General features: G+C 36.5%; 1 protein-coding gene across 1 annotated transcript in view; it reads right to left on the bottom strand.

The window, feature by feature from the left end:
* The window catches only part of AGPAT4 (1-acylglycerol-3-phosphate O-acyltransferase 4), a 42557-nt gene that overhangs the window by 17609 nt on the left and 2549 nt on the right, over positions 1-22399 (bottom strand). The window contains exons 2-4 of the mRNA XM_015824394.1: positions 16429-16671; positions 8256-8425; positions 17-178 (exon numbers count right to left, since the gene is read on the bottom strand). Coding sequence (XP_015679880.1) covers positions 17-178; positions 8256-8425; positions 16429-16606 — 510 coding nt within the window. The 5' untranslated portion in view covers positions 16607-16671. The remainder of the gene's footprint in view (positions 1-16; positions 179-8255; positions 8426-16428; positions 16672-22399) is intronic.

Raw genomic sequence — 22399 nt, forward strand, 5'->3', positions numbered from 1 at the left:
CAGTAATGTTTCATACCCAGAAGTATTCAGGATAATCTCGGAGATTAAACAAGCTATGCATGACAGTTTTCCGATCCTCCTCCCATTTTCGCTTGCAGAACACCATCTCTAGGAAGTACCACATCCAGCCGATGATCGGCATGTAGGAAAGTTCTTTCTTGGCAAGGACTTTGGAACTCTATAAAACAAACAGAAAAGAGGCTGAGACAGAAATCCAAATTATTTGGATAGATATTGGTACAATAGGGCGAGAAGATGGAAGCGCTGCCACTTAATGAAGTACAATTGGCTCCCAACGGCCTTGGAAAGAAACATATAAGTATATATGCTACTTTAGAGCATATAAGTATATATGCTGCTTATAAGTAGCCTAGTAGCATATGCCTTTTTCAGGACAGCAAAATCTACTGGGTGATCAATGAAAATTCCAGATCCTGAGTTATTTCTTTACACGGTGACCAGACTGAAAGGGTTTTTTTCCCTTGCTTGTCTGGTGTTAGGGGTATCATAAAGAAAACTAGAATCAAATCAGGAGGAGCAAGGAATAAAAAGCATTAACATATACTCAGTAATGTTTATTTCTTCTGTCTTTTCATCAGCTTTTAAGAATGAGCTGCAAACACTTTAACAACAAATAATCAACCAATTTAAGACCCCCACTGTTTTAGTACATGTTCTGGCACAAATGTGCTTTATCACCTTCTGAATTTTCATGTTTCATTGCATAGTTACTATTCCCTGTTTATGAAACAATATTCCTGAATTTAATTATTGTTACTCAAAGCAAATTCACTCTCAATTGAACTTTTACACAGTCTGTTTGATAAGGAAAAATACTGCCCCTTCATGAAGAAGTAAGGGGGGAAAACTATTTTATTTTATATAACTATTTTATAAACGTATAAAATATAAACATATCACGTTATATACATTATGAATGAATTTAAAAAAGCTTAACTTGAACATAATGAACATAATTATCTCCAAATAAAAGGATGGAAACTTTTAAAAAAAGAGATTGACTTGAGCTTCAGTAGGGTCAAGACTACGTTTGAAAAAAAAATTGTACTAGAGAACCGTGTGCAAAATTTGAAAACTTCTCTGCATCAACACCAGCACTAAAGGTAATCAGCTTCCCTGACTGATGTTAAAAACAAGTTTAAGGTAGGCTGAAGTTATCAGGACAATTAGGCATTATCCTTGCAGCAGCTTGCATCATGCTGATTGAAGATCTTTTATTCAGCAGCAGAATACCATGTCAACATTGTACCAACTGCTGTTCAATAGAAAAACAGTGTCTTTATTGTAGCACTCAAATTGTCATTCAAAGTACTCTTTGTTCAATTTTCATTCTGGGTATTTGGTTACTACTTCGTTATTAGAACGCTTTACTGATCTGTCAAATGGAAATCAAAACTAAGGACAAACACAATTTTACAGCTAGGGAAAAATAAACACTTTCTTACCTAATGAAAGTGATCATCTTAATTGTATTATGACAACCTTTGTAATGCATTTTAACCTTATACCTTGCAGAAATACTCTTAATATAGCCTAACAACATGTTTTGCCAAGTGTCAGGGCAGTGATCAGTGCCCAAGCAATTGGTTCTGTTGGATCCAGAGAATATAAGCACTCTAGTAAATGAAGAGATTTTAAGCTTTATTATTAACCCAAGGAAACATTTAAAAGCATAACATAAAAGCATATACACCGAGCAAGATGATACCCAACAATGCCCTAACAATACTTAAACAATAGTACTAAAGTTTTTATTAAAAAAACTGGCACCATGACTTCATGGCCCTGCGTCTTGGTTCACGGTTATAGGATTGTGAGACCTGACCTTGACCAGGTAGCACATATTCAAAAGTCTGAGATTTTCACAGATAAGGGAAACTTTACTGCTATGTGAATGTCCCCCCCTTCTTCTTTACTCAGCAAATAAGAATAAAACAAACCAGCATGTTAGATCAGAATTAGCTCCAAACTTCTAGACTTTTCTTAATATGAAGAAGGAATCAAAATATGTCACTAAACTCCTTGAAATATCAATGGTCTTCCTCATTGCCACTATGCAATATCAATTGTTTGATTCAACGTTTTGAATCACAAGGATCAGTCAAATATAAAGGATGAAACCCATTCTGCAAAACACATAATGTAACATGAGAAAAATGATCACGCTACACAATTCAATATTCAATATATAGAACGTCACTTTGGGCCACTTGTTATAGAGTACACTGACTTCTTTCCTGCTTGGAGTACAAAATGCAAGTAACAAGAGAAAAATGCACATCTGCCTTTCTTGGAAAAGGAGTCGATAATTGAAAAGTAAATTAAGCTAAATGTAAATACAGAGATCTCGACAGACGATGCACGCACTCATGATGAAAAACCATCATAAACAGGAGAGAATCTTACACCTCACATATTTTCCTTAACTCTGATCACATTAATTCAAGCAGATCTGTTTGTCAAATTTGAGACAAAGCTCCAGAGAATATATATAATTTTATTTACATAGCAGAATAATCCTGCTTCAAATTAGCCCTAACTATTAGTATACTGAAGGAGTCCAGTGATGAAAAAGAAAAGGAATCTAAATTCTGCCTCTTGAAAAGAAAATCAGAGACACAAGTTGTGGATGCTTATTTCAAAATTAATGACAGATAGGAGAAGTAATAGGACTTTGTTCCTTTAGCCTTTGGCTGTTTATGCATTCAAGGGCACTGAATGTCCCTGCTGATGCATCACCTGGATTCTAGTTATTGTCACAATTGGTTGTCTTGACAAGTGCCAAATCTGCCCAACTTCCCTGAAAGTGACACATACGGGTTTTGACACTATCTCTGATGTTATGAATGCTGGTACCCTTTAATACTTCACTCACAGTTCAAAGCAGTCCTTTTCAAAACATTTCTTTTGTTGGGTCAACGCTTTTCTAATGCTAAGGGCAACACTTCTGCTTTTATTTCTCAAGCTTAAAAAGCAGGAGAAAATTGATAAATACTTTATCACCGGTTATACAACAAAAAGATCGTTCTGTCCTTCAATGCTAGTATTTCAGGATGGTTCACAGCTGCAAATTAAAACTGAACAATAAATTCAGGTTGAAACAAAGTATTAAAAATACGAGAAGGAAAAGGAGGAGACTAAGCACAAAATCCTGATTTATAATTCTGGGTATTTTCATTGGACCATCAAGCTCAGTCCTCTGCCTAGTGTGTGAATTCAAGTTAAATCAAATTAAAGATGTCTGTCTGTCCACTGCCTGGGAGGTGGCCATCTCTCTGGATAAGTGGTTTCACTTATGAACTGTTCTAACTTTTAAGGAATGTTTTTTCTAATATTCAATCAGAATCGGTGACTTTGGAATTTATGCCCATTATTCCCTTATCTGTGTTCTGCAATGAGCAAGAACAGATTTTAACCATGGGATATCCTTCCAAGTACTTGAACAATGCTATCATGCCTTTCATTAAGTCATCTTTTCTCTAAGCCAGTGGTTCTCAACCTTTTTAATGCCGCGACCCCCAACCGGTCGTAAGTCGAGGACTAAACCGGTCGTAAGTTGAGGACTAAACCAGTCGTAAGTCGAGGACTAAACTGGTCATAAGTCGAGGACTACCCAACCGGTCGTAAGTCGAGGACTTTCCCTGCCCGGGAGCGCCGCGCATGCGTGGTTCCGCCCCCTGGGCCAGCCGAGGCGTAGCTGGCAAGCGGCAGAGACGGAGCAGGCTGACCACCAGCTGGCCCAGCCCAAGGGAGGTAAGGCACCTGCCGGAAAAGGGGAATAAAATGGCGGACAGCCTTGCTTGGCGACCCCCGTGAAATGGTCGATCGACCGCTGCTCTAAGCTAAACATACCCAGCTCCCCTTCTTAGGGGAGGTTTCCTTTTCACAGGTCTTAGTTTTTAAGTATCCTGGTTGCTTTTTTGAAGTTGTTATATTTTGGTCTGAATATTTAAATTGTGATCCCCAAAATGGAAACAGTACTCAAGAGGGTCTTTGACCAATGAAGAATGTGAGTTAACAATTATTTCTCATAGTTTGGATAATTTACTTTGGTTGATGCAACCTAAAGTTTCATTGGTCTTTTTTGACTGCATAGTGGGCTCATTCTCAAGTTGCAATTGCTTGCTATTCCAGCAGATTTTTCAGAAATACAATTGCCATGGTACGTATCTCCCATTCTACACTCCATCTTATTTTTATTTCTGTTAATTCAGCCTATTTCTTGAAACTATTGTGGATTCTTAATTTTGTTTCTGTTTTCTATGGTAACAGCCAATTTTCTGTCATCTACATTTAATATTCCTTACACCTCCATCAAAATAGTAATAAGAAAGGAATAACAGCAGAGAACCAAGGAGATGAACATTGTGGCACTCCTCTTAATACCTTTTTCCAATTTGATGAGGAGCCACTGATGGATTATTTTTGAGCCAGCAATTTGTCCATTTAATCCTCATGTTATGTAATCTATTTTATAATCATCAATTAATCAAGACATATATTAAGGAAGTTGTCTAATTAAAATACATGCTCAATTTAGCAAGATTGTCTGTGGCTTTCTGTATCCTCCCGTATTCCAGTTTTGAAGATAGGGACATTTGCCCTCCTCTACCATTTGGCACTTCGCCATTTCTCAGAAGATAATGCATATCAATATAGCTAGCCCAGCAGCAAGTTCCTCCATTATCCTAAAATGCAATTATTACTGCTTTAAGATACAGTGCAATTCCTTGTACTGTTCTACTGCTTTTGTTCCTTTGGAGGGGAAAAAAATTACGTTCTTCAATTGCTGCATTCAAGCAAGGAAGTAATTCTGCTATTATTCCTGTATTACCTCTTCAATCAACCTCCTCCCATTTTTATACTCCATCTTCTTTACTTTTGAGCCTTCTTTTAATTATGAGCCCATGGATTAGGAAGCCACATTTGAGCAACATTTCCATTTTGCAAAGTGTGAACAAGTCTTTATCTAAGCACTTTCCTTCGGGGTCTTTGTTTGTAGCCTCTATAGCGTAAGTCACTCTTAACTGTCTTTGGCCAAACACATATTTGGCCAAATATGTTCTTATTATTCCTTGTGAGGACAACACATTTCATGCTAACTCATCATCTTCTACATAACTGAGAATTCATGGTTCCAGATACCATGATAGGTTTTATAAATTGTTCTCTCATAGTCCAGATCTGGTGGGCAGCACACATAATGAGCTGAAAGAGTGGTTGGTAGGCATTTGTTTAAGATCCTAGTGGTAAACAGCCCCCAACTACCACAGCTCTTCCTTTAGTCCTGCAGAACATAGTTGTACCCAGGGCTTTTCTTCTCATAGAACGCCCAGAACGGAGTTCCAGCACCTTTTTTGGATGGAACCTTATAGGGTTCCATCCTATAGGGTAGGCAAGGCGGCTTATATGACGTGTGTGAGTGCCAGCACCTTTTTTTTTTTTTTTAAGAAAAAAAGCACTGATTGTACCTCTGCTTTTAGGGATCCACTGTTCTGGATCTGCAGTATTTCTCTTCTAAATGCCCAGAGCCTGTTTCACTGCAATAACCTGAAAACTGTTTCTGGGATACAGCAAATGCAGAGTATTAATAAGGGAGAATATTGACACGAGGGGTCTTTGGTGCTCTCTAAGCTTGCTTGTTTTCTTGCAGACATTTCATTACCCAAACTAGGGTAACTAGTGCTAGTAAGGAGTGCTAATGATGTTGCCTAGTTTGGGTCTGCAAGAAAACAAGCAAGCTCAGAGAGCACTAAGGACCCCTCAAATGCAGAGTATGTTCAATATCACTTGTTTCTGTCTGGGTTTGCTCTTTGGTTTGATTATCTTCTGAACAAATGTTTTTCCCACTGCAAGTCTTCTGTTAAAGAGTCTTTAATTGAAGCAATAAATCACTGTCTTTTCTCACTGAAGGGTGACAATTCCCTACTCTATTATGACATTTTCCTTCAAGGGAATGCTATAAGCTTCCCTTGGCTGCAAAACATGTCATCTTATTTTCATGCAGCCAGACAATGCCTCAAACATTGTGACCCACAACTACAGATTCCTTTCATATTCATTTTGCTTTTTAGGACAGCAAAAATGTATTTTTTCTTGTGCCATTAGCCAAATACAGACTCCTGACACAGAGGGAAAATTTATTATAGAATGCACCATTGAAAATACAGTGCCTAACAAAATCCCTACTCATATAATGAGCTGATAAATAATAAACTATAATATCATTTTCAAGTCACTCTGTAGCATGTAATAACAAATTCTTTGTCTGCATTTCGTTAACACTTTGCCTACATTTTCATTGGTTAAAACATCAAAGATTTGGTTGATACACAAATCAACCCCAAAATATAAAGCACAGTTTACAAGGTACATCTTATGAGATCAGACCTCACAATAAGTCAAAAACAAACTAGATTATTAATTAACCTGATCAGCAAGATGCCTTTTATAAATTTAATGTGGGCAACTTACTCTAAATTATGCCTTTTCTTTATATTTTTCAATTCAGGTCCCAACCGTTTTTGAATTATAGTAGTTATTTTTTTAAAACAACTTAAAGGAATTCACAACTGGAATTTCATGGTTGCTTCATAATCTGCTGCCTTAAGTGCATAATGTAATATGAACAAAAACAGGATCATTCTTAGTTTTGATGTCCTGGTTTCCATTCTGAAAACACATTATTATTCTCCTCCCTTAAAACACATGAGAATACACTACATTTTTTAAAAAAAAAGCTGAGATCCCCTTGCTATAGAAAATTAGAAATATAATAGAAGTGGAAAGATAGATAACCCCAATCAATAGTAGCAGTATTCCAACCACCTGGTAATGCTGTGGTTAGAATATAGTATTGCAGGCTAACTCTGCCTACAATCTGGAATTCAATTCTGACGGGCTCAAGGTTGACTCAGCCTTCCATCCTTCCGAGGTCGGTAAAATGAGGACCCAGATTGTTGGGGGCACTATTTCTAACTCTATAAACCGCCAAAGAGTTCTGAAAAGCACTATGGAACAGTATATAAGTCTAAGTGCTATTGCTAATAGTAGTAGTAGTACTAGTAGTAGTACTAGTAGTATAGTAGTAGTTGTAATTATTAAGATTTATTATGGCCATCTATACCAAAGACTATGGGTGGCCATCTATACCAAAGACTATGGGTGGCTTACAATTTCAAATATACAATGAAAGTTATAAACTAATTTTCTGGTCTGTGTTCTCTCTAATTTTATTTCATTTTTTAAATCAACTTCTCACAACAGCACAACTTAAATAAATGTTAAATAAAATGTTATGGTAAACACACCCAAATCTTTCTCCCTTGAAAGAAAGGAATGCAAATGTCTTAACTTTTTACTGTGAAAAGTGGGAAATGGACATAATATTATTTCTGTCAGTTGCATTCTCTAGCACATTTGGAATTAATATTTTAGAAAAACCAGTAAGATTTTTTTCCTTAATAGCAACATGAAATATGACCACTATCATATACTTTGTTTGATTGATTATTGACATATGAGCCTAGAACATGAGGAAGAATCTTCATGGCAATTATATAAGAGAAGGCCATTTAATATATTTATTTGCAACTTCTACTTCAGCAAAATCCTAAATGATGTATTATTTAAAGTAGTACCGGTAGTAGGCTTAGTCGCTATATTTGACCTATTATTTGCCATTTTAAGCTTTAATTGGTAAAGAGTCACAGAGGTGTTTCCCAAACAATACCAGTCTTCAAATTGCTCCAGGCAATATTAAATATTTAGGAGTTATTATTACTACAATTGATATCTATTAGTCAAAAATAGTATAATCACCTTCAGCACAGATTTAGAGCAAAACCTAAGCCTAGGCAGCACTTTATCACTTGATAGAAAATTTGCAATTAAAATAATTCTACTGGAAATTTTACACTGAAGACAGTTTTGAAATTCAAACCTTAACCAAGAAAGCATCCAATGGAAGTAGACTTTAGCTAAGTGCCTGACCAACCCTAATTGTTCAACAGATTGAACAAATCATGGGCTGTACAGATCTACTAGATACTATAATGGTTTCTTTATCCTCCAAATTGATTCAGCATTTTAAAGCCAACAGAAGGAAAAAAAATGGAAATATTGAAGGAAATGAAGGAAACATTGAAGGAAATGCCAAATTGGTTATGAAAGCAGTTGCGTTGCATCACATTGGAGGGAAAAAAGAATCTGTTAACATGTTAATAAAAACTCACCCCCAGAACACCAAATTTTTCACAATAGCTCCAACCACAGACAAAGTCAATTTCAAAGTTGTGATTAAGGATGACGATGGCATTCTCATTCCCAATCTTGTGCATTGATTGTTGATCTATAGAGATGGTACAAGTTGTGCCTGACCACCATTCCAGTAACATCACCAACTCTGAAACAAACAATAACAAATGATTACATAACCATAGTACCTATGGCTTAAATAAACAGTTGCTTTGCTACTGAAAGGAGGCAAGAAGTGTGCCATTTCAATATTCCTTCTGTTGTGCCTATGGCTACCCAAAGTTGGGCAGGGGAAAAACATGGTCCTTTTTTTATATTGGGAGGCTTAAAAAGCAAATTGGGTGCTTTATACATAGCAGGCACCTCTGCAAGAGAAACTTTTATACTGGCCTTCTCCAACCTGGCGCCCTATACATGTGTTGATTGTCCACATCGCCTAATGTCTGAGAAGGCTAATAAAAGTTGCAGCTCCAACACATCTAGAGTCCACCAAGTGTTAAAATGTACATCATGCTCCTACCTCCTATTTTGCCAATTCCTAGTTCGTACAATCAGTTTATTCATTCTCATTACCCACAATAATTAATTGACCCTACAAATCACTCTACTCATTCAAATATTTTTCCTTCTGATTAAGTTGAACAGAAGAGAACAGATGAACATTCATTCTGTATCCTATCCATTTTCGCTTGGCTACCTTAATTTGTAAAATATTAAATGGTATCAATAGAACTCTTACTTTGTATTTATACATTTATTTATGCATTTTATGAAAGAGTCAAACATATGTTTGAATTTTTGAAAGCAGAGGACAGAATAATAGCTCCCTATTTTGTGAAAAATAATAATGAGTTGCCACATAGACATTTAAAAAGCTGTCCCGAAGCAGATGGTTAGTATTTGTCTAGATTTCAGTCCATACACAAACACACACACACATACAGTATATAACAAATTTAATGATATGTCTCTCTTCTTCTTCAGCCTCTTTTTAATATTAAGAATAAAGAATGTTTTATTCTGGGGAGGGGGGCTTCCTACAGTTGATATGCTACATAATAGTTAATAAGATTTTATCTTTTAAGCCATCTTATCTTTTTTACATTATCATGCCTCTGTTAGCTGGATGCAGATATATACTTGGCATCAGATAAGGTTGATGGAATTCAGGAGGGGTTGGACTCAGAGCACTTGTGGGAATGCAAAGACTCTAAACTAATGACAAGCGTAACACCTTCCCCCAGTTCTGCCTACTCTTCTCCTACATTCTGCAAGTTGAAGTCCACACATCTTAAAGTTGCCAAGTTTGAAAAACTCTGCTGTAATAGAATGTTCTCTAAGAGCAACTCATTAACTGAAGCAGTTGCTATTGCTCTTAAACTTGCGTATCCATTTAACCTTTATACTCGTTGAAACCTCTCTGGTGCATTGACGCTTCATTTTCTTCCACTTTGGAATTCAAACTGGCTCAGCTTTTAGCTTCTGGACTGACCTACTGGCCATTTTTCTGTGACTCCTTTTAGAGCTCAGGCTAAGTATGCTTTTATCCTTCCCAATGCCTAATCCCACTCAGAACAGAGGAAAAGTGAGAACTGAGTATGTTATCAATGTTGCAAATTATATTCATTATATTACCATCAAAAATTTCTAAGTTACAGTGTATTCAATGTGACATTCAATTTTTATTAATTTATTCTGTTCAGGAAAATTCACCCAGTATGAGAAAAATATTTTCAAAAATGAGATTTGATAGATATAGATAGATAAATATAGACAGACAGACAGGCGATAAATGGGGGAGGCGAGAAGGGATTCATCTAGCCAAGGTCTAAATTATACCAGAGCATTAGCATTTTTCTAAGCAAAATTACTTTATGCTACAAATATTTCTAATTTGGTGTTTTGTTTTTAAGCATCCAATGAGAGTTTAATAATCAATTTGGCATTCTATCTAAAACAAAATTAACAAAACAAATATTGCAGCATGCAGTATTTCTATTCAACGTGGGTTTTTTCCAGGGTTTTTCCCAAGTTAGTCAACGTTCTGTACTTTCCTTCCCACTTTGGCTTTCCTTCCTTAAGCATTTTTGTATGATGACATCATGCCTTAGGCATGAAAGCCATCTGGTGACTTTAGGCCAGTCACAATCTCTCAGCCCTACCCACATTACAGGGATACTGAAGTATTAGACATGTTTGCCGCCTTACTTATAAAAATAATAAAGGCAGGATATCAATAAATAAATGTTGAGGTTCCCCAGTACCTCTGTTTTGTGTGCATGTATACCATTAATGGTATAAAAAGTAAGAGCCTGAATCTTGGAAAAATAACAGAAGCTGTTTTGTATCTAGGAATTCAAATGCTGATGGTCTGAATTTTGTATCATAAACACCACTTGGTCATTTTAATTGGAGGGTAATATATAGCAGTTCTCCTTGGATTCTTGAGTATCAATACTCTCTTTCAATCTTGGGAGGACAAATGCAGAAAAGAGCCATCAATGTCCATCTCAATTTCTTTCTCAACCTTGAAAAGCAAGGGGGAAAGAAAAAACTTTCCATTTGCTCCTGCAAAGCGTTCAGTGGAATATCAAGGGTATTACCACTATTGCTTTTTTCCTGGGCTACCTCTAGCAGACCACTAGATTTCTTGGAGACTCCTATCTCACAGCCTTCCAGAGTAAAAGGAAGGAATTTTATATCAACTTCTTTGTGGATCAATAAGCTCTATCCTTGCTACAAAGATGTGATGAATAAATTAAAGGAATCAAATGTTATTCACATTTTGCAAAAGGACATCCCTGCAAAAGGGGTGGTGGTGGATTTTACTATTTATTTTCTAGGCATCACAGACACAACACTATTTGTTCAGCTTGGGATGGTTCTGTGCCATATCCAAGCAAAAAGTTCACACAGAAGAATATCCTAATTTGAATGACCCCTTTCTGTTATACAACACGGCCAATCCGAGTGCAGTTTACATTCTTCTGTGGTGTGTTACATTTTGGTATTGCTTGAACTTGCCACACCACCAATGATCTTTCCCTTTCCTTAGCAAGTAGGTTTGGCTCTGTCTTATTTGAACCCAGCTAACGGGGAATAGGGGGGAAGCGCGATAGCTCAGCCATTAAAGAAGCTGAGCTTGTCACTAGAAAGCTGATAGTTCAAGACCCAAGCGTTGAGCAATGGGGAAAGCTCCTGTAACTTGCCCTAGCATCTGCCCACCTAGCAGTTTCAAAGCATGCAAAGATGAGTAGATAAATAGGTACCACTTTGGTAGGACGGTAACACCATTCTGAGCATCTTAGTGTATAGCAGGGGTGTCAAACTCAATTTCATTGAGGGCCGCATCAGCACTGCGGTTGCCCTCAGGGGGGGCGGGGGTGTGTGGCCAAGGTGCGTGCGGCCTACTGGTGGGCGTGGATGGAGTGGGTGTGGCCTACTGGGTAGGCATGGCCAGCTCTACATCATTCGCGTCAAGGGTGCCTGTGGTGGCCTGGGCAGGAGTGGGACAGATCTGAGGGTCTCTGGCAGAAGGGGGTGGGACCGGGGTAAGCGCCAAGGCATGGTCCATTTCTTCATTCCTCACAAAGGGTGACACCTCCCCAGCATGCACCCAGGAGGCGGGGCTGACACGGCAGGGGCTGGTTCCTCCGTTTCTAGACGGCCTTGTGGAGCTAACACTGAATGCGTTTCAGCATAGATGGCCACTACAAAATTGTACATGGCTCCCGGATGGCCTGGGCCAGGGCCAAGGCAGCGGGGGCCGTTCCCTCACTGTTTCCAGGATGGCTTCGCGGGCCACATGAAACCACTTTGCGGGCCACATCTGGCCCCTGGGCCTTGTGTTTGATATGTCTGGTGTATAGTCATGACTATGGAAACATCTTCAGACAACATTGGCTCCCCTGTCTAAGAAACAGAGATGAGCATCACCTCCTAGAGTCAGACATGACTGATCAGGGGAAACCTTTACCTTTACCAGGGAACATGCAATCATACTTTATGTATCTTACGCAGAATTGGGGGTTTTAAAAAAAGAAAATCTATACATTTCTGAGAAATGAACTTGTTTGAAGTGGAAAAAGAACTGACAATCAAAAGCAGAATAACTTTGTTTCAATTTGGAGGCTTTCAAATTACTTTAAAACTATTTGCAGCATCAGAGCCTCTTTCCCCAAAACATATTCCAAGCAACAATACAACTTAAAATGTTGCTTGACTACATGGATGCGCATCTCCATAATTTTACAAGTTATGTAAAACGTGCACAGTTCATGGGGGTGGTAGATTATATGTAACCTGATTAGCTACAAGCTAAAATATCCAGCCATTACTTTCAACGGTGAGGTTCTTTATAGTAAAAGACAGTGAAATTGATGTGTGCCACAATGTTCTTGCCAATCAACAATAAATTTTTAAGAGACTGCTACAACAGAACAAAAGGAGCTCTAAATTTCTCTCATAAATCAAGTAATAGGGGAACAGGAAATTAAATTGTATTAGCAATGCACAGGGGCTTGTATAACCATTGCTTCCTTATTTATTTATTTATTTATTTATTTATTTAAATTTACTGATTCTATTCACTCTATTGATTACCAATAAAAGGCAAATAAATGAAAGGAGCGGATAAAAAAAAGAATTCAATTAGTCAGTGAAACATAAGATTAGTAGGTTCAGATTACTCAGTAATCTTAGAGCCATATTAATTACAAATCTGTTGGGATCATGTCTACTGACAATTGTTTATTACCTTCACTATTCTCCAGGTATAGAGCTTCCCACAAACAGTATCTATTGAAGTGGGCAGCAATAACAAATTTAAGTAAATAAATTACAATAAAAGTGTCACATTATAGTTTAAAAAAATACAACTGGGAATACCCTTGTCTTCTTTTTTAAATATACTTAGTTACTTGAATCATCACCTCAATGTATCTCCAGATTACTTGAAGATAATTTTGCATGGAGACCATGGCTCTTAGAAATTATTATACAAAACACTAAATGCAAATAATCTAACAAAATATTCCCAAGGAAAATTTACTTGGCCTAATTATCTAATGTACAGGGATAATCAATGAAAACACTATTGCTTCTAGTCCTCTCAGTTCTTGACAGGAATTTTGTAAAGTTATTCAAGTACTCAAGTATAAGCACTAAGATACCTTAGTTCCTGGAAGAGGAATTAAAATCTTGCTGGAACTAAAGAAAAGGTGGTATTTTTCATCCTGGAACAAATTTGGTCCAAATGCCATCACATGAATATATGTTCCCCAATTCAGTCTAACCTCTTTTTAAGGAGAAAATTCCCTTAATACTTTTGCTATTTTTGGTTCTCAATCAACGATCAATGAGCCTGGTCATAATTTATGGCAATCTTTTGCTTTGTTTCACTGCACTAGCAGACTGAGATTGGCAAAATTTAGTTGTGTTGGGCAGCTCAGAACACCTGTCGTAAACCAAGTTGGTCTACTCTGGACTAGAACATTTATTAAAGTATAAATTCATCTACTGACCATCCTTTGTAAACCTCAACAATTAAGAAAAAGGTTTTCAATGAAGATGGGAATGCTACCACTCAGCAAAATCAAGTTGGCACAAAAAATGCTTAGATACCCTGAATGTGGTTTAAAAGACTGATAGGGACATCAAAACAGATTGTCATCATCCGACAGTAAGTAAATGCTGTTCTGCTCTTGTGCACCTTGTTCTCACAAGTTTTGCCTGACACAAAGAAGTTTTAAATGGTTGTCTGCTCTGAAAGATAAATGTCCCCACAACATTGGAGCTCTTCCACAGCTGAACCAATTCCAGTTGGATACAGAAGAGAATAACATGAATACAACAAGGGCAATGCTGGGTCTGTGAAGGGGGCAATTTTTTGACAGCGAGAACTTTCCTCCCATTCCTCCTCATCTCCCAACATTGCCTCCCACTCCTTCCTCATCTCCTTTCTCTTAAGTCAAGGCAGCTATGGTGTTTTGCTACCATTTTATTTTTATTTGAATAGAAAAACAGCACTGAAGCTCTACACAGGGAGTGATTCCACAAAAACAAATAGGGGGAAGGGAAGCACTGTCTGGATGCTTCGTCCACTGGTCAGTTAGTATCAGCACTGCTCAGCTCATAGAGAGTACTAGAAAGTTGCAAAAACAGAATCAGTGAAGCCACTCACAGGTCTTCTGAACTTGGATGATTATGCGATGGTGTACTTAGTTGGTGGCTATGTGACTGTATGCTTAGACTCTAGTATTGCAACCACACAACTCTTTGTACTATTATTGCATTCAGAAACTTTACAAAATGACTGAGAAAAGTCAAGATAATTTATTACAGCATCTTTCCTAAACATTTATACTCCTGCAACAAAGCAAAGTACCTGCTTGTTATCAAAATAAAACTTTGAAAACTATATATGAATTTAATCCCAAACTCTTAGCTAGGTAGCTCACATGCTTCTCATACACAATTAAATACCAATATTTGGTTCTCTATCAATATGCAAGGTTACAAATTCTGGTTTGTTTTAGAGCAAGTCTAGACAGAATGATTCCCTACTATATATAAATCATTATATTTGCAATAATGCAGAATTTTTCCAGAAACCTGGATTATTATGTTCAAAACAATCTATATAAATGAGAGAAGATTAGAAATTCAGTTGTAAAATGCTTCTTAAAATATAAACTGATAGCAGAACTCTATGTATATTTAATCAGAATTAAATCTCAGTGAGTTCATCTTCTTCCAGGATAGCAAACATGTAGGATTATAGCTTAAGTATTCTTGATTCAGATACATTTTATACCAGTTAATTTGAAATGGTTCTAAAGTATTTTAATCAAATAAAAATGACTCATTTTCTTTAAAAATGATTTATTCTGATATTTGTTAGGGGAGGAAGGATTTATGATTCTTGTCCTAATTTCTGTACTTTTAAAAAAAAAAACCACAAAAACCAAAATCCCTGAAGCACAGCAAAAATGGTTCACTATTCTCTCCGGGGACAGAGTTAGCATAAAATCTATCTCCTCTAGCAATCTCTCTTCATAAGTGATTTCTCTTATTTATTAACAAAGTCTTTATTAATAAGTATACATCCCTAGGGAGGCTCACCAGACTCATTTGCTGACTTGAGAAGCGAAGCAGAATAATAAGTTCATATAAAAGGATGGATTTAAGGAAAAGCATATTGCCATAATGCTCACAGCCACTTCTTTGAGTTTCAGTTGAGTCCTGGTTTTGGGGAGTGGCAGAAGATAAGATGATATGACAAGTAGAAACCTGTGGTTGGCCATTTTTCTTTTTTGATGAGAATACTAATCAACCTTTGTCAATATGCTTGCTTTCCAGAAAAGGTGGTTTCCAAAACAGCCAAATATTGTTTCTAACAAATCTGATGGCACTATCTTAAGAAGGCTGGTTAGTGCAAACATTTCAGAATGACATTTGTAACCTTTTTGGATGAGACATTAGCTATTCTTGAACTGGCTTTTGACATTTCATACTAAACAATCACAATTCTTTCTTGAGGTTTATTACCGATACTTTGCAGCCCTACTTTTAGAGTTCACGTTTGCAATATGGACAAGATCGACAAAGAATGAGTACTGTGTGTTCAAGTATGTTATATGGTTTGGCTTCTATATTAAAGACAATTAATAAACTTGGTATTTTATTCTTATAGAGACTGGAGTTGGATCAGGAATGGTAAAGTTCATTAAGGCGGTCAAAATGAACAGCAATGTGAGGAGAGGGGTTTCTGAGCCATCTTATGTCTAAATTCAGACAAGAGAGGTGTCAGAAATAAAAGAAGTTACAATTAAGACAGAGGGTGACTGAGGACCTTCTTCTATTCATTGGCAAAATCTGCATACTGCTGTTGATCCATCTGAGAAAAAAGACATTCAAAAGCTTCACTTTTACATCATGGAAGTTAACCATCACACAGGTAATCCTCGACTTACAGCTACAATTAGGAGTAGTATGGATACTGCAGAACTTTTCTGAGAAAGTGTTTTTCATGTATTTTTTTAAAAAAAATACTTATTTCAGTAAAACATCTTTTTTTTCCACATTTAAAACCTGTCTGCCCTAAATAACACTCTTTGTTAAAACAAAGGCAAGAATATAAAAACATCTTACGGCTTGATAGAGAATATGACAGCCTGCAGTTGATTTTTCTGAAAAGCTGCTTGTTGAATGGCCAGAGAAGTAGCGTGAAGAGTTGAATGAAGTTGATTATCAGTCCTGACACTATAAATACGTAACTGATAATAAGATGACAAATAAATTGAGACTTCATAAATCCAATGATGTCCATGGTTTAAGGTAGCAAGGCAAATCCTCCAGAAAAGGAGAGAACAGGGCTCAAATTCAGAAAGATAACTGTGGAAAGACAAGAGAACTTAATATTAGAAATAATCCGCATGGAGTCTCTGTTTTGCATTCGCTATCTTTTTACTTTAAATTGTCCTCCCGAAATTCACTATTAGTTCTAACTTAAAGCAGTTTAAAGAAATGTATGAAAACACGTACCCTGAAACAAACACCTGTGCGTAAAGACAATATGAAGAAGGAATATACAACATGGGAAAAACAGGAATATACTGTACCTGCTTGCTCAAACTCTCCTCCTTTCAACAGAATTAGGCATTTCAGTTTAAAAATATGACATTTGTTAACAGTTCAAAAAAAGAAGTGTCTTATTCACAGCAGTAATAAGTACAGGGCCTGTAAAAGCTTGGAAAGTGTGATTTGATAAAAAAAAAAAAAACTTTCAGAAAGTGCTTCTTTGCTGCCAAGATCATATAAAACATGCTAAAGTGCAGTGTTACTTGGAAAATTATAGGTCACTTTTGACAGATTAAAAAAAAATAGACAAATTGTTTAAAGTTTACTGACTTCAGATTCTAAAAATTCTAGTTCAGATATTTCTAAATGCTTCTGTTACTCTTTCCAAGCAATAAAGAAGAAATATTTTGTATTCCTTTTCCACTTTCACTCAAGGAATTTTTCAAGAATGTACATTTGCTATTTGAGCAAAGCATCAGATCCCATTATTGCTATTATCTACACTTCACCTCTATTTCAAGGTCAGTTATTATTCATGGTGTGCTGTTTTCTCATCCTTTCCTCTCCTCACACATCTAGGAAAAGGAATTGTATTCCTGAGAGATCTCACCAGAAAATAATAAATTGGATGGATGGTTTTGAAAAACTATTGCTATATGTACAAATCAATAGAAAAACTTGTGATTGATTCTAGTTGTTGTTACCATCTAGTCAACCCTTAGTGATTGCAGAAGCAAGACTGTGCAGGTTTTCTTGGCAACATTTTCAAAAATGGCTTACCAATACCTTATTCCTAAAGTTAAGAGAGAATTGGCAAAGTCCCCCAAATGACTTTCAAGCCTAAAGAACAGTCTCCCAGCTTCTAATCCAGTGCTTTTGATGATTATTGAAAATTGCACTCTTGTGAATGCTGTGCCTGTCTATCTGTGAGTCCAGCAATAGCATTCAAACCACAAACACATCTCAAGGGTGTTTTACAAATGCCTTCCCTTAGTCGCATAAATTCAAGTCTACATGACTTTGATACCTATAGAAATTGAATAAATAAATACCATGCCAGAAAATAATCACACATTTAAAAGAAAACTGAATTGTCTGAAATCTAAGTAGTTATTTTAAAGTAATATATTAGTTAATAGTGGCTCCATCCTAATTCAAAACTATCAGAGAAACTGCTCTTCCAAAACAGTTCAAGTTTACTTTCTCAGGCGCCACTAGAATTCTTTGAAATTATGAAACAGGTTTGTTTTCTAAAGCAAACACAGTATTTGTCCAAATTATGAGGCTGCATGCTAGGGATTAGGGAGGAATCTGGTGAACCTATCTTTAAGTGACTGACATTTTGCTAACGTACTAAAAAGAAATACAGAATAGTAAAAAGGGATATACTATAAACGAAATTAACTACTGAGATTGGAATACTATTTATTCCTTTACTATATTCAGCATTTAGTATTGGATATGTTCTATGGACAGACTGCCTCAGATTATTTTCAAGCAATTATTATTTGCAGAAATCAGCCTTCCCGTTTATTTAGTCTTATTAGTTAAGAGAAGGAATAAAGATGCAAACTGTTCAGGAATGGCAAACAAGAGAAGCATTTGGCATAAGTTTCTCAATAACTTTTTGTAAAAAATAGCTGGGCATCCAATTAGCGATCACCATCTTTTTACTTCTTTATGCTTTATTTCAGCTTTGTTAACAATTTTCATTGCTGAACCAAACTCTTCTAGAACCAATATAATGAATATGTTCTCTTCCCATATTGTGTATATACTAATATGTTACAATGTATCTGATACGTATTATTTTTCACATAATATTGACATCTTAGATATCCTAAGAATAAATCAGGGTAGGGATGCTCCAGACCCCTTTCCTGAAATCTTGCCACCTAGTGAGACCTCAAAAGTGTGTCTTTTCTATGGCTGCCCCTACATTGTGTAGTATCCTCCCTCCGCCCCGCCCCCCCAATTTGGCAAGCCCCCACCCTCATTAAGACCTGGCTTTTTACCAAGGATAAGATTGTATAGATGGAAGTATGGAATGAGAACAAATGGAGCTTGCTGAAGAGTATCCCAAGGGGCCGATTAAGGTACAGGGTTTTTGTTTTTATCGTTTATTGGTTTACTGTTTTTATGACTGTTTTATAGCCATTGGTTTTATTGATGCTGTGAGTAGCCCAGAATTGCTTAAGATGGGCAGCCATATAGAGCCTTTAAATAAATAAATACATTTTTAGAAAACCTAGTTGCTAAAATGATGAGAATATCATTATTATTATTTTTTACATTACCAGGGATGCTGTAGGGAGGACTTCTGGTAAGTATGAAGTCAAGCGTTTCCCAAAATAGGAAGGTATCAAGTCAAGTCAAGTATTTGTGGAAATCCAATTTAAGGGTTGTTGTAAATAGTTGGGCAGGAATTGGCAGAGATTTAAAGTTATAAGCAAGCAATAGGAACAAAAATGCCAAAAGCCATTTAATCATCATCTGCACGTTAAAGAGTCTGAAGCAGAAGATAGTTTGAAAAAGAAAGACAACAGAGACCAGGCACTGCACTGTTCCTATTCATTTTCTTCTACTGACCATACTAGTAAGACAACACAAAGAAAAATAGTTTTATCATTCATTGCTAATGTTTTAGGGTTTGAATGCTTCTTGTGCTTGGATGCCATAAATCAGATTTGGAATGATGGGAGAACAAACTCTGGGTAAAACTCATATATTTTACTTGTTTATTCAACAGCATGACAGGAAAAAAAATAAAAATCAGATCTGGTAAAAACATAATGCACAAACATTATCCTAAGTGACATGGTACTGCATGTGAATCAAATTGAATATAAAATTAAGCCAGCCAAGCAATTATTTTAAATACTCCCAATTTTTATCACAGGAATATAGCTCATAGTTCATTCTACAGCAAGGTACGTGATCTTTCTGTTAGACATATGCATAGGTTTTTCTTTTAGAAGAAGAGTGGGTATGCTTTCTGATAGCAGAGTAGGTTGAAAATATAATTGCACCATTCAGAATAAATTACCAGCAGAAATATTACATGTCCCACACAAATGAACAATAAAGTTGTGGAACAGTAGTAAATACATACTATATTTAAAAAGCTTAATTTGGCAGATCAGGAAGTAAAACTTTCCAAAGGAATTGCCTGTTGCAACAAAAACAAAGAGCTTTAAAAACTGACATATAGCAAAAGCTTCCATAGACTGTAAAACTATCAGAATGATAATTAAGGGTATGGAAGATTACAATACAACCAATTTAAGAAAGCTTGACAATACATATTTGCTGTGCTCAAACAACAAAGGATAAAAGAAAATGAAATGAAAAAAGCACAATATGCCCAAATGTTTATTGTCAAGTTTTCTTATAATGGTTCCATGCTAAAGGCATTATTGATACAGCACTCCTGAGGTATTTGCTTCCTATTTGGGGGAGGGGGGATGTACAGGTAATCCTCAAATTATAACCATAACTGGGCCTAGCATTTATGCTTATAATCTCATGACAGTTGTAAATCAGGACATCATGTGACTGGGCCCAAATTTTGTGAGTTTTGTGGCAGTCATTAAATCTGTGACCTTTTTTTGTGGCACTTATCGTTCACTATGGAGCGGCTTTTGCTGGAAACTGGAACTCAATACCAATTTCCAGCAAACCATTGCAAAATGTGAAGATATGACTACAGGGGTCTGCAAATGGCCATAAATACAGGCTGGTTACTGAGCGCCCAAAATGTGAGAACTCCATAACCGGATTGTAAGTAGCTTCAGTCATAATTTTGAACAGTTGCTAAGCCACCAATCGTAAGTCAAGGACTGCCTGTATTTAGTTATCAGTCTGTACCATTAGGTGCAAATGATTGGAGCTTACTCTTTCCTATATCACTAAAGTGTACACATAGGACTGCATGATGTTCCTTAAATAAGCAGGATTTATAACATGACCTGTCTGTACTTACAGCACATTTATTTTTTACTTCAACTCAAAAGTTCACCATTACAAGCTATAAAACTGCAGGCTCAGTTATTTAAATTGTAGCAGCTGAATCACCAAAAATGAAATGACGTTCATTTATCCTGTCTACAGTGCTGGTCACACCAAAAGCCAAACCTCATAAGTAATAAGAAGTATTTGCGATGTCATTCTGTGACAGCTAACGTGGAATTTATAAGGAAGACAAGGCTACATACTGTGTTTCCCCGAAAATAAGACCAAATCTTATATTGATTTTTGCTCCAAAAGACGCACTAGGGCTTATTTTTCGGCTAGGGCTTATTCGGGGAAACACGGTAATAAATGTGTCCGTCTGGCTGATGATCTTAACTGGGGCTTATTTTTGGGGTGGGGTTTATATTAAGAACATCCTGAAAAATCGTGCTAGGGCTTATTTTCCGGTTGGATCTTATTTTTGGGGAAACACAGTAGTATGTGGTGCCAATCCCATGATATGTCAACTAGCATGCACTAAAATACTCCAAATTAACAAAAAATATGGTCTATACTCCAAATTAACCAAAAATATGGTATATCCTGCCATGCTGCAGGTAAAATAGATCTCCTTCGGGCAAAGGAGGCTAAAATGGAAACAGAAATTGGGCATCTGTATGATGTAGAGAGTTTTTTTAAAAGCATTGTAACTGGAACAGATAGAGTATAATTTGGAATCTGAGAAAAGAAATGAAGAAACAGTCAGTAGATTGTTCCATCTCTTTGGATGCGTACATGAAGTTTATAAATGCACTTTCGCCCTCTGATGTTAATATCAGTCTGCATTGAATGTTAAAGAAACTGTACATATAATATTATAGACTTTCTCCACATTGGTTAAGCACAGTAAAACTTATCAATAAACTACTAAGAATTAGTTATCACTGTAGCATTGTTCAGTCATTAACACAGGATTGGCTGTTTTTAAGCACAAAGTACAAAAGAGATTCCTTTACACATATTTGTACCAGAAAAGAAAGCATTTCTATACTGTATGCTAGGTTAGAGAGTATTTCATAGTTTTTCTACTAATATGTTCTTTCCTAATTTTTTTACTATTATTTTTTTTTCAACTGGAATCTTCCCACCTCTCAAACTACAAACTTGCCTCCATCTTTGACACGTTCTCAAGAGCCACAGTATCATCCTCTATGCCACGGGTGTCAAACTCGCTGTGTCATGTGATGTGTCGCGATGAATCGCAACTTTTTTCACATTGCCGGAACTATGGTGGCCACGGCCTCCGCATGATGCAACTGGCCTGCGGGCCAGCAGTTTGACACCCCTAGTCTATGTCAAAAGCTTTTCTTCTGCTTATAAGTGAATGTTACATTTATCATCTCATTTCTTAGCTATCGCTAATTACTTATTCACCACCAGAACACAAACAATGAAAGTCAAAGGCTGAAATCTGATAGGAGAAGGAAAGATGACAAAGTAAAGAGAAGCCATAAGTCAACATTCAAATTCAATATTTCTTATTGGAAAGGAGGAGGAGGGGATAATGTCCTTCAAGTATGATTCATTCCTA

The sequence above is a fragment of the Protobothrops mucrosquamatus genome, unplaced genomic scaffold (assembly GCF_001527695.2).
Source record: "Protobothrops mucrosquamatus isolate PMUCROS unplaced genomic scaffold, P.Mucros_1.0 scaffold2219, whole genome shotgun sequence".
In the NCBI taxonomy this organism is placed as follows: Eukaryota; Metazoa; Chordata; class Lepidosauria; order Squamata; family Viperidae; genus Protobothrops; species Protobothrops mucrosquamatus.